Source organism: Sciurus carolinensis, chromosome 1, assembly GCF_902686445.1.
Source record: "Sciurus carolinensis chromosome 1, mSciCar1.2, whole genome shotgun sequence".
Taxonomy (NCBI): domain Eukaryota; kingdom Metazoa; phylum Chordata; class Mammalia; order Rodentia; family Sciuridae; genus Sciurus; species Sciurus carolinensis.
Genome location: NC_062213.1, coordinates 50,681,897 through 50,695,644, shown reverse-complemented (window position 1 = coordinate 50,695,644; position 13,748 = coordinate 50,681,897). Strand labels below are relative to the sequence as shown.

Below are 13,748 nucleotides of genomic sequence, written 5' to 3'. Positions count from 1 at the left end.
AGTTTTAAAATTAACACCCACCCTACCCCTTTCTGATAGTTTTCAATTTTTATATAACCTTATGTTATAGGACATTCCGTGTATAAATCCAAAACCTATTAAATGGGAAAATAAAATTATCCTGTGTATTTCCACTAGTAAGAACTCCTGTTTAAAATAATTTGTCTTTGGCTATTTAAATCACAGTATTGTATTTATATGCACCTTTCTTGCCAGCATATTATAATTTATTTGTGAGAATAAAAATTATTTAAAAAGAAACTCTTTCCTTATGGAGCACTCTGCCAGTTAAGGATGTATGACGGATGTATTTTGAATGGTCCTGCATTTAACTCAGAAGAGTTAATACCATATGATGAGTAATAATAAATGGAGTAATAGTCATCATGTTGGGTGCTAGGAATTCATTGATGATGATATTGCTTTGCATGCCCTCACTCACCAATCCTAAGAATCAGGTTCTATTGTTTTCCCTGTTTTAGGGATGAGAAAATTGATGGACAAAGGTCAGTTTATTTCTTTACAGAGTTAAAATATGAACACAGATAAATTACACCCTGTGCTTTTAACACCTTTCTACGTTGCATTCCCCTTCTTCCTGTTTTCTTCTAGTGTATGGATAAAATCTGCATATACTGAGGAAATGACACTTTTATTTGGAATGAAAAGCTTATTTTCAAGATACCTTGAGAGAGAGCAAGTCTGGGTCTTTGACATCAGTCCAGTGGTGTTGAAACTTAGAGCAACTTGGAACAGCCAAGGACGGAAATGAGTTTTGCCAAGACCCTGAGAGTAGTTCTTCAGACATAACAGTGCACATTCTTTGGCAGTGCTGTGTTGCCAGTACTTAAATACAGCATTTGGTTTGAATATCCCATTATTCTTCAAATATTGAGGACTACTGTATTTCAAACACAACTTCTGCTGAAGTACTTATTACATTGTATTTCATCAGTTTGTTTATGCAAGGATTCTCTCATAGAATGGAAACTTATGTAGCTGGTCTGTTTTCATATCCTTAACATCCCATGTGTATGACATAGAGGAGCCTTTGTTTTTCCTCATCTCAGATCTGTGTTCATAGGTGGTTGATGATAGAACTGATTTTGATAAGGTATCTTTACTGCTTGGTAGTATTTTGCCCTGAAAGTAGGTAGTCCCCTATTTGCATTAGTAGTTTTAAACATTAAAGTCAAATGTTTAAATTAGTCCAGTCACATTTTGTGTAAATGAGATTTAAAATTAACTTTTTGTAAAGGGGTATGATATACTTCTATAATGGCAATTTGATTTTTTAAAGTTCGTATTTGAAAAAGCAGATAATTTCTATTTTTAAACCATTGTTCCAGGTGAAGCATTTATTTTTAACAAGTGCGATAGTTATATGATGAATACTATCTAGAAGGGATGTTAATAGGCATATTGAATCTGTAGACAACTTTTTTCTTGAGCATTGATGAAGTTTATAATTAAATTCAATGGTAAAAATATGGAGAAATCAGAGTCTATATACACTTTGAAAGGAATGGAAAATGGTGCAGCCCTTTGGAAAACAGTCTGGCATTTACTCAACAGAAACTTACTATGTTAGCAAGCAATTTCACTTTTAATATGCCCAAGGGAAATTTTTAAAGAAATGTTTATAGAAGCATTAGGCACAACAGACAAAAAGTGGGAACAATTCAAATGTCTGTTAACTGATGAGTACATAAATAAAATATGGTATGTCCATATAATGGAATATTATTTATCAGGAAAAGAAATGAAGTACTGATGCATGCTACAACATGGATAAGACTTGAAAACATTGTGCTATTTGAAAAAAGGCAGTCGCAAAAGACCACATATATGATTTCACTTATATGAAAATGTCCAAAATAGGCAATCTGTAGAGACCGATGTTAGATTAGTAGATTAGGATTGGGTAGTTGGGAGGAAACAGATGGGTTACTATTTAATGATATGAGTTTCTTTTGGGGATAACAAAAATGTTTTAAAATTGATTGCACTGATTTTTTTAATGCAACTTGGTGAATATGTTAAAATCAATGAACTGTGCCATTTAAATGGATGAATATATGGTATGTGAATTATGTCTCAATAAAACTAAAAATTCAGATGTTTCTCAGGCATTATCAGTAGCCCTTTTGTATTGTATCTTCATTTGCCAATAAGAGTTCTAGTTATACAGCAAATACAGTTCCATTTTTAATGGTTTGTTAGTAGGCAATCCTACTTTTTGGCTATACATATTCAATAGTGATTATCATTTTTCTGTTAGTTTCTAGTGCCAAACTAAAAAGAAAAAAGAACTGGTTTGGAACAGCAACATATACAGATGTAGTTGTAGATGGAGAGATTAAAAAAACAGCCAAATCCAGTAGTTCTTCTAATCCAAAATGGGATGAACAGCTAACTGTGTAAGTACTTTGCACAAAGGATGTAAAATCTTTAAGAAGGTTGTGCTTCTATTCTATTTTCTTATAAAGGAAGTATAATTCTCCCCTTTTTTATTAACTAATTTCCACATAGCTATATTTTCTCTGAATGTCTTATAATATAAATTGGTCTTCCTTAATTCTGGCATTTCTGTAATATAACGGTATAAATTTACATGAAGTATTATAACTTAACTCCATCGGTTTTCTTAAATCTTCAGAGATTTGTTCCAGTAGTAACAGCATTATTGTGAAAGCTCAGTATACTCTCAGTGTATTGCTGGTGTTTTGATTTGCTAGCCACAAAAATTCTTACCTAGTTATTAAAGTTCTATTGTACTTTAATTTTTATTCCTAATTCAGACAATTTACTATTTCATACAATATTAAATAAACTTAATTCCCAGTTTAAATATTATTGAAATAAATGGTTTAGAGGAATTACCACTTAGAGTGATGTATGCTTCTATATTTTTGTCATAATTTTACCATTGCAGAAATGTGACCCCACAGAGTACTTTGGAATTTCGGGTTTGGAGCCATCACACCTTAAAAGCAGATGCTTTATTAGGAAGAGCAACAATAGATTTGAAACAAACTCTGTTAAAGCACAATAGAAAATGTAAGTTTTTGTTCTACCTTTATTCTTCATAAGTTTTAGATACTGAATATATCTTGAAGTCCAAAAGCAAAAAACAATTCTGTATTCATAAAAGAGAACTTCACTTATTGCTTGTGATTGCTTTTAAGTTTGTGGCATTTTATAAAACAGGTAATATTTACTCCAGTCTGTCTGCATTCTATAGCTTTACAAAATGATTTCAGTTATTCACAAATACCCTATTATCTGTGGTCATCAGCACTTATTTACATACCATATACTTTAAATCTTAAAAAAAAAGTCATTATCAGAGCTTATTCTGCTTTGTTACTTGATTAATAACAATTTTATTTGAATATAAGTTCTAACTTTAAAATTTTCTTTTTTCATTTTATAATCAATTCATTGTAGAAAATATGGAGAATTAGAAAAGTCAGAGTAGTATAATTATCTGTAATTCTTCTGTCCAAGGGTAGAAGACAGTTGACAATTTTAAAGGAGGCTATTACAACTAAAAAAGTGACTTTCAAATTGTATTTCATTTTATTTAAATTTAAATAGTCTTATATGGCTAGTAGCTATCTTGTTGGACAGTACATACTCAATTTTTTTATTTGCATTGTAAAATCAGAAATTTTAGTATTGCTTTAAAAAAAAAGAATTTTTCTTCCCTTTATGCTGCTTCTTAATATTTTCCCATATTGAAAAATCACCTTTAGTTATGCGTTTAGATCACTTGAACACCATTCTAAACTGTAAGTTATTAGTCACCTCTGCAAAGATATGTGGTCTTTGTAGCTTTCTTTTCCTTATATCACCAGTATCAGATATTGATATCTAAGATATATTTCACCCTCTTAGACTTATTGTTTCTTAAGTAGATTGAAATTAGTAAAACACGTTTGCAAAAAGGAGGAATCCATTTTAAACTGAACTCCACTTTGTACAGAGGTGACAGGACTTTTTAAAGGGAAAATGAGAGAGTAGAGTTGGCTTGAGCAGGGATTCAATAGAGTCAGGGAAGTGAAAGGTTGGTCAGCATATTCCAACTAGACCAACTCTGTATGCTAGCTGGCAATTAGCAAGGTTAGGATTCTGTCCTGCCACAGGTACAGAGAGAGATTTACCCTGTCCTTTCTGATCATTACATTTTGAAGGAATTGCTTTCAGGTCCTTGAAAAAGATACTCCCAAGTTGTAGGAAAGAAAAGAGAGACACTTGAATGTAAGAGTTTTTCTAACTTTTGCTTTGGTCTCTTGGATTACTTACTGTGGGAAAAATAGGCCACCATTAAGAGACCCTCAGGAGGCACTGAGGTCTCTTCTCAACAACTAGCACCAACTTGCCAGAAGTGTGTGGTCTCCTACTGAGTTCCTGGTCTATAGAAATAAAAATAATAATAAGTAGTTTTTGTTGCTTCAAGCTACTAAATTTTAGGATAATTATTGCTCAGCAATAAATAATTAATATGTTATTCTAGCAGTTTAGAAAAACAGCTTCAGAATATGAATGTGAGCTGAATATAAATCTGTGAAGCACCTTTATAAACAAAGATTTTTGTAAAATTTTTGTTTCTTTGGGGAAAGGGTATATTTTCAACAACTCTGTGTTTATAGGATAAATCATCGACTCAGATTGTTCTTTTGCCCCCCCTGCCCTTAAAGCTAAAAAAGAATGTTTAGGTGGTAGGGAAAAAAACCCCACTTCTGCCTTATAAGAATAAATTCCCCAAGGACAGGACTATCTTAATCACTTATTTTAAATGTTTATTAAGTGTCTGCTTTCTGTCAGATGCTGAGAATACATCTCTGAATTAAATGGATGGACAAGGTCTCTTTGCTGTGTTGAAACCTTTAGTTCATTTGGGGAAATAGATCAGAAAACATAACAATTCTACTGGTTGTGGTAAGTCCATTGAAGGAAATAAGTGAAGGAATGGTAGGGCATTATAGTTTTTGTTGATCAGAGATCAACATTCCCCAGAGAACTGTGCCTGGCAGAATAGGCACTCACATATTGAAGAGATGAATATGTCTAGGTTGCTGTGTTAATACTGTAAAGGAATAATACTCTTATCTCTCTGATATACACATAAACGTACACATGTAAATGAGAATTAATTATGTGATAGTCCCTACAGTTACGTGATTCAAAGGATTATACCTTAATCTTACATGTTCAGAATTGTGAAGAATATATGCTATAAAGAACTTCCATCACAGAACAACTAGATCCTAGATAAAACAAATCTTTGTGACATTGATGATTTGCAAAAACAAAACAAAACAAAACAAAACAGAGGTCCTTACTTAAAGTAAAGGATGAGCAAAGAAAATCTTTTGGACTAGAATTAGAATAGTTGGCCATGCTTATAGCAGCTTTCAGAATGCTAAGCTTTTGTCTAAGAGCCATGTAGGGAGCCTGAACTCCTCTAGTCTAGAGTCTTGGGGTTACCTTTTAATTTCTGGCAGAATCTGAAACAAAGCATAACTGTGTTAAATCTCAGAGATTACCCATAAACTAAATTGGAGAATGAACTCCTGTCAAAAATTACAACCTAGAAGAATAAACATTTTCTAGAAAGAGCAAGATAATAAATACTTAGGCTTTGTAGGCTACAGTCTCTGTTGTACTGATTCAGCTCTGCCATTGAGAGTACCCATGGAAAATATGGAGATGAAAGAATACAGCTATGTTCAAACAAAACTTTATTTATAAAAACTGGTGAATTTTTTTTTTTTTACTTTATTTACAAAAACAGGCCAGATTTAGACATATGGACTATAATTTGCTAACCCCCAGACTAGATGAGATATTTTAAGGAATAATGATAGCATATTTCTGAATAATAATGAAAAACATGATTCCAAAGATCCATATTACCCCAAGCAAGATAGCAAAGAGAAAGTCATCTCTGGGCACCACAGTGAAATGCATAACACTAGGCAGATTTTAGGTTATTTGCAGAGATTTATGAATTAGAATTGTAAAATTAGTAGTCTATATGGGAAGATAGTGAAACAATATCTTGAAAGAGTTGGGAACAATATAAAATTTGCATATCCATCAAATCTGTCTTTCCAGGATGAGAATGGACACAATTAACAGACAAAGTAGACAAAAAAAAGTATACTAAAAAAATTTCAAAATGTTGTTCTTATATCTGTTCAAATAGCTAAATATTCTTTTAATGTATGAGCTCAATGCAATGAACTTTCCTTTTAGCACTGCTCAGAGAATGTCCCAGAGATTTTGATATGTTGATATGTTCTTATTTACGTATAAGTATTTTATTGTTTCCTCCTTGATTCCTTCTTTTATCCATTTATCATTCAATAGCATGCTGTTTTGTCTCTAGGTGTTAGAGTCAATCCTTTTTAATTTTATCATTGATTTCTGGTTCCATTCCATTATGATCTGATAGAAATCAGGGTAGTGTTTCCTTTCTTTTTGTATTTGCTGAGAGTTGCTTTGTGGTATAACATATGGTTCGTTTTAGAGAAGGATCCATGTACTGTTGAGAAAAAGTTTTATTTATTCAATGATGGATGAAATACTCTATATGTTTGATAAGTCTAAATCATTGATTATAAGATTTAATTCTATAGTTTCTTTGTTTAGTTTTTGTTTGGAAGATCTATCCATGGTGAGAGAGGTGGGTTGAAGTCACCCAGTACTATTGTCCATTTGATTCTTGACATTGAGAACGGTTTGTTTGATGTATGTAGATGCTCCATTGTTCGGGGCATATATATTAATGATTGTTATGTCTTGTTGGTGTATGATTTCCTTAAGCAGTATGAAATGTTTTCTTTATCCATTCTGACTAACATTGGTTTGAAGTCCACATTGTCTGATATAGGAGGATGGAAACTCCTGCTTGTTTACGCAGTCCATGGGAATGATATGTTTTTTACCTACCTTTCACTTTCAGTCTGTGGATGTCTTTTCCTAGGAGGTGTGTTTCTTGAAGACAGCATATTGTTGGGTCTTTTTCTTAAATCCAGTCTGCCAGTCTGTGACTTTTGATTGATGAGTTTAGGCCATTAATGTTCAAGGTTATTACAGAGACATGATTTGTGTTCCCAGTCATTTTGGTTTATTTTTGGTTTTTGACTTGACTTAGTTTCTCCTTTGATTGACCTTTCCTTTAGTGTAGTTCCTTCCTTTGCTGGTTTTCTTTTTCTTTTTCTTTTTTTTTTTTCATTTCCTCCTCATGGAATATTTTACTGAGAATGTTCTGTAGTGCAGGCTTTCTAGTTGTGAATTCTTTTAACTTTTGTTTATCATGGAAAGTTTTTATTTCATCTTCAAATCTGAAGCTTAATTTTGCTGGATATAAGATTCTTAGTTGGCTTCCATTTTCTTTCAGAAGTTGATATATGTTATTCCAGGACTTCCTGGCATTGAGGGTCTGGGTTGAGAAATCTGCTGAGATCCGAATTGTTTTCCCCCTGTATGTAATTTGATTTTTTTTCTCTCATACCCTTTAAAATTCTATCTTTATTCTGTTTGTTAGTCATTCTCATTATAATGTACCTTTGTGTGAGTCTGCTGTAATTTTGTACATTTGGAGTCCTGTAAACCTCTTGGAGTTGATTTTCCATTTCATTCTTTAGATTTGGTTAGTTTTCTGATATGTCATTGAAAAGATTGTGCATTCCTTTGGATTGTATCTCCATACCTCTTCTGTTCTGATAAGTCTTAAATTTGGTCTTTTCATGTTATCCCATATTTCTTGGAAGTTCTGTTCATGGTTTCTTACCATCTTCTCTGTGCGGTCAAATTTATTTTCAGGAGTATATATTTTGTCTGCATTGATTGAGGTTCTGTCTTCCTAGTGGTCTAGTCTGTTCTTGATACTTTCCATTGAATTTTTTTTATTTGGTTTATTGTTTCCTTCATTTCGAGGATTTCGGCTTGATTTCTTTTTGTAATCTCTGCCTCTTTATCGAAGTGCTCTTTCAACTTCCTGTTTTTCTATCCAGTACCATCCTTTATTTCAAAGGTCAATCTAACTGTATTTCTAAACTCCTTCACTGAGATTTCTTCTACTGTGTTGTTGGAACATCTTGGTTTGTTTGAGGCACTTTGTTCCCTTGTCTTTTCATGTCGTTTGTGTGCCTTCTCATCTAACAGTATGAAGCTGAAGCAGTACAGATTCTACTCTGTAGTCTTACAGTGTCATTTCAAATGATGGACAGTGAGGGAATAGAAGTAGTATAAGATGTGAGGTTTATGAGGGAGAGGGAAAAAAGATGTAAAAATTTACAGGAAGAGTGAGAGAGGAATTAATAGAGGTTGACTATTAGTATGAGAGAAGTAAGAAGCAGAATCCAGGGAGACAGAGAAAAAAATATGTACAAATTTTTTTTTAAAAGTAAAAATAAGAATACACAACAAAACTGTCATATACTATTCAGATATCCCATTCCTTAAGAAATTGATGAATGAAAAATATTTGGATTCAAAGATGGTAGTGATGTGAGAGAGAGGGTGAAAAAAGAGAAAAAAAAAAAAAGGAGGAAAGTCTCAGTGGAAAATTGAATGATTGCTTCTGTTGGCTTTCAAAAATTTTCTTATCTTCCATTGGTAGGTGGAGTTGTCTGGAGTTTGATGTTAGCTCTAGTCCAGTGGGTGCTGGACTGGTTGGGTGGGTGAGCCAATAGCAAGATGCCCACATACTCTCTTACAGTCTTCCCAACCGTAGCTGGCCCCTTTCATCCCTGTACATTTGAGGACTCACTAAGCTGGAGAGAGCGCAGTTTTCTCCACTTTCTTCAACCTCTGTTCCCCCCAGGGAATTCCCCCTCAGTCTCTGGCTTTCCACAGGCTTGCTATACACAGACCATCCCACACAAACCCAGCTGCAATCTGATGGACCTGGGCTTTAGCTTCCCCTGGTCCTGTCTTGCTGCAGTCCCAAGATCTCAGTGCTCTTTCAACTTGCAGAGAGACCACCAGGGACGTGCTCACACAAAGGAATGATCCTGCAAAGAGGCAGCCAGATGGCAGCCACTACCACACTGAGCAGAAAGACCTCAGGTGCAACCAGACCTGCAGGTACCCCAGTATATTTCCAGGCCTTGACCTGAGTCCCCAGACTGATGTGGCCATGCCCTGAGATAGTGGCAGCCGCAGAGGCAAACCTGCAGACCCTGGTGGTTGTCCCAAGGTGGCTGCAGCTGTGTATAACCAAACCTGTGGTACTATGACAATAGATTTCTGGGCAATAGCAGGTAGAAGGCAATTTGCTGGCGGTCTGTGAGTGGTCTACAGGCTAATGGTGGACGAACGGCAGGTGGATGTCGGGAGGTGGGCAATGGTAGGTGAAAGGCAGTGATAGGCAGGCAAGAAGCGGGCAAATGGGGAAATGGCAGATAGACTGTGGTCAGTGAGCTACACTCAAAAGGCAGGCAATATGCTGGCAAATGGTGGGTGATCGTGGCAGGTGAACGGGGTAAACAGCAGGGAGTTGGTGGGCAGCAATAGCTGCCTTGCAGAGAAACAGTATTTTCTCTGCTTGAATCCCACATTACTGAGTGACAAGCAGTGCAGTCTCCCTCTAGTCCACCATCTTGGATCTCAAGGTCTTTAATTACATGGTTCTTGAATTGTTTTACAAAGAATTTCTGTCCAGTACCAGTTGTAAATTTTTTTGTTGTCTTTGCTATTCTTGAATAGTTAGTCAAGATGCTTATGCTGGACATTTGGTAAATGGGAGGAAATCCTAAATTTGTTAAATATAGGTAATATTAAAGTTAAGAACTTTAAGATGTGGAAAGTTCCATGATTTCAATAGCTGCAGAAAGCCACTAAAGATCTGACTGAAGTAACTAGCCCCATTTTGGATACTAAAGAGATCACTGATAGTTTTATTAAATTTTAATTTAAAATTCTGAGTTGACAGTTTTTAGTTTTATACATTTGTGGAGTACAAAAGTAATATGATTTATAAGTGAAATGCATAATAATTAAATCACACTAATAATCATATCTAGCACTTCACCTCTCACTTTTTGTGGTGATAAAATTTGAGTTAGTCTTTTAGCGATTTTAAAATGTGTAATGTTATTATTTATGATATTTACCACACTGTGCAGTATATTTCAAAGGAAAAAAATCTTACTTCTTCTAATTTAAACTTTGTACCCTGCCACTTTCATCTTCCCATTCCTCCTGTCCCTCACTAATAACTCATAATACATTGTAGGATAGAAGTTGATGTAAAATCACTTGAATGTCAATAAGAGCTAGATGTTCTAATAATGGGAGTAAAGTGTTTGACTTAATGTAAAAAGAAATGATAAACTATTGTCTTAGTACTTAGCATTTTTGATCACCAACTGTGTGTTTGGTGTGGTACTAGTGCTTTCTATATGGGTTTGCATTAGGTCCTTATGACTGTGCCTAGAGTTTGGAGCTCTTATTATTTCCATTTGTGACAGGGAAACAGGTTTTAAGAAATTGGAATTGAAAGACCCTCAGACCCCCTGTCCAAGGAAGAACTCACGTGATCCCTGGCTGCAAAAGCAAGAGGCAGTTTATTGATTACACAGGCGCCTGCGGGTGCACAGCAAAACCTCAGCCGGAGCTTCGGTTATGTGGCACACCGGGCTTTTTGGGGTACAGGTTTTTATAGGGTAAAGGGGCAGGTTTTGCGCGCGCGGTAAGCAACAGGTTTCCTATTGGTTATTTTGAATCCAGCACGTACACAGCACATAGGTTACTTGAAGGGTAAGGTTATTATATCCCAAAAAAATCCACAATTATTACTTGGTATTCTTGGTATTTTTATGGTTCCTGGTTCCCGCTTATCAGTTCCTGATTGTTCAGGCACTCCCTGGGACCCGATGATCTATGCTTTCCCAACCGCCCTATTCTTTCTTAACCTAGTTATCAGTTTAATGACCTCCAGGTAGGCCGTGCAACCTTCCCAGGGGGGGGTTTGGTAGAGTGTCCTAGGTCATGGGTTTAAGACAAAGAGCTGGGGCCTTTCATTTCCCCCCTTTTTCTTTATCATGGATAGAATCTTATATCCATTTGTCCATCCTGCCTCGGTTATGCTGATGTTCTAAAAGTCCCAAGAAGTGAGCGCACCCTACATCTTTTAAAGTCTCTTTTGTTCTCCAGTTCTCTCCCCCCTTACCTCTCTCTCCTTCCTGCCTTCGTGACTAGGCCCGGTTTTACATAAGTGAGAAGCCAAGGGCAGGGGGAGGGCCAAGGTGATTCAGGCAGGTAAGGGCCCAGGGGGCATTAATTAGCATCTCCTTGCTTGCAGTCCTTGATAAAGGCAGGTAAATTTGGTCATCAATGGGCTCCGGAGATCCTTGACATTCCATTCTTCCAGGGGCAGTCTCCAACTTCCAAAGGCAGATGGCTTTATGGCCTCCATTTCCTCGAATTGACCCGATTCCCTATTTCTACACTAACTACCTATCCTTAATTCTGGCTTCATTCCCCCCTTTAGCTATAGGAACTCCCAACTGCTTTAAGGAAAAGGGGGCGTCGGTCGTTCTGGCTGCTTCGAAGCTGAAAGGGGGCAGTGAGGGGCAAGCAGTTTGGAGTTTCTTTTAAAAATCGGGTCAATCGAGGGGTCCAAGGTAGAAGTCTGGTTGGGGAAGAGCAGGTTGTAAAGTCATCTGGGGGTGGGTGCTTCTATGACAGAAGAACAAAAAGACATGAGTACTGAAATGCAATTAGTACAAAGTAAATGTTGCAGCATCTGGAACATGCCACTGAGTATCATGAAAATGACAGAAGTCAATCTCTCACCAGGAGGTGGAAGAACTGAGAAATTGTTCCCATAACTAGACCTAGCAAAGGCTGGAAAGGACAAGGCCTTTATTTGGGAACTTTAACATTGTCCAGGTTATCAGGAATGTAAACACAACATTTAACTCTTAATGTCATAGATATCCCAAAAAATATAGTTAAGCTACTTAAGTCATCTGATTTTGTAAAATATCCCTTTATTGGTATAACCTGTGTTTAGTAGAGAGCTCTATACTTCTGTTACTTAGGGCTAGGTAATCATACAAGCAAACATAGATCAAGTCTACCTGTATAGCTTAGGAAGGTCTGCAGGCCTTAAACTGACTAAAAACTTCTGACTCTGGCAGTTTCTCTTGATAGTTATCAGGCACATTTGCTGAAGAATCTTTCTTTCATTTGTAGCTTCCAGTTTTTATTCTAGTGGACTAACACAAGTGTACATCTTAAGTTACATTTAACTGTTATTTCTTTTAAATGCCCAAGAATGGTTATATTTTGGTTTTAACTGTTTTGCTGGGTGTCTAACATCAAGTTGGTCAAATTGACCTGGTTCCTGTCTTGTTAAAGAGTCAGCTGAGTTCCCACAGGGGCCACTTGTAGAGAACTTAAGGGCAGCTTCTTAGCTCCACCAGTGCCATTGGTTAGGTAGGGTCTCCTTGATGAGGTGACTTCCTTTGGAAGCATTAAGGGATGTCTCCCTTTTTCCATGACCCTCCTCTGCAGCAGATGCACTGAGTGATTTTTCATCCTCTAGTCTCAACAATCTCCTTGATCAGGAGGTTGTGTGACCCAGAGTTGCAAAGCTCCTTAGAGAAGTTCTCTTATTCCCTGGGTTCAGGCTGACTGAGGGCAAAAGATCCAAATACTGGTCTATCTTGCCTTCTGTATTTAATTCCAATCTCTAAGTTTGATCTTAATCATCCAGCAAGCCAGTTTCACCAGTCATAAAGAAAGAGTACTGGGCTTTAACTTTAATGTCCATAACTTTACAGTTATTTACCCTTTTATCTAACTGGAGTCTGCATTAGTTCTGGAAGTTACCACTATCTGTTCTGGTATCTGTTACCACTATCTGTTAGGTGATGGCTTATTATCATAAGTTACCTAGGCTGCGTGTTCTTGAAGCAGCTACTTCTGCAAAACATTAATAGGTAACAGTTTTACAAAATGAAATTAGCAAGAGTAAAAATATATTCTGCTTGTATAATAGCTATCTTGAATTTTGACTGAGAACCACATTATATTTCCTATTTGAGATCATGGTAATTTTACAAAAAAACCAATCTTTTGATTATAACTTTAAATAAGCTGAAGTCTGACTTACAAATAAATAAGCTGGAGTCACTCTAACATGCAGTAAGGTGGGAGGCAGAGCCTTATCTCAGGTAAGGCATGGCTCTTTACAGACCTTAAGTGTTCTAATCCTACAACTAATTTTTGCCCCTTTTGCCATGACCAGCATGACCAAATTTTCAAGTTCAGTGAGGGTCAAAGGAGTATTAGAAAATAAAGGTTTATAAACACAGATTTTGAAGATTAAGCTGAGATCAGATGGAGCTCTATTCTCTGATGGAAATGTAGATCTAAAGAGTTATGTTAGCAATCTTTATACATGTCTTATTATTAAGTTAAAGACTATGTAAGCATTATTCTTTGTTTTTAGGAGAGTTACAGAGACTAGACCATCTATGCAACTTTTTCCCACAACTGCAAAGTGCAATGTTAGGAACTCTGTGTAGCTCTCAAATAAGTCCACTGTCCAAAGTTACTGTAAGGTGGGCAGGAACTAGAGAAGGGAACTGATGAAACACTGGTTATCTAGCAAAACAATTTCTTTCTGCCCAAGAGCTGTGTGCCTGATATCAATGTAAGAGCTGATAGGACTCCTGTACAGAGCCTCCCCAGGGAGGTTACTGCCACAGCAGTTAGGCATC

The 13,748-nt window shown here is 36.1% G+C and overlaps 1 protein-coding gene across 3 annotated transcripts in view; it reads left to right on the top strand.

Moving 5' to 3' along the window:
• Positions 1 to 13,748, top strand: part of Wwp1 (WW domain containing E3 ubiquitin protein ligase 1) — a 117,248-nt gene that overhangs the window by 33,343 nt on the left and 70,157 nt on the right. For all 3 annotated transcript variants that reach the window (XM_047545730.1, XM_047545722.1, XM_047545738.1), the window contains exons 4-5: positions 2,282 to 2,420; positions 2,936 to 3,060. In XM_047545730.1, the coding sequence (XP_047401686.1) occupies positions 2,282 to 2,420; positions 2,936 to 3,060 (264 nt within the window). The remainder of the gene's footprint in view (positions 1 to 2,281; positions 2,421 to 2,935; positions 3,061 to 13,748) is intronic.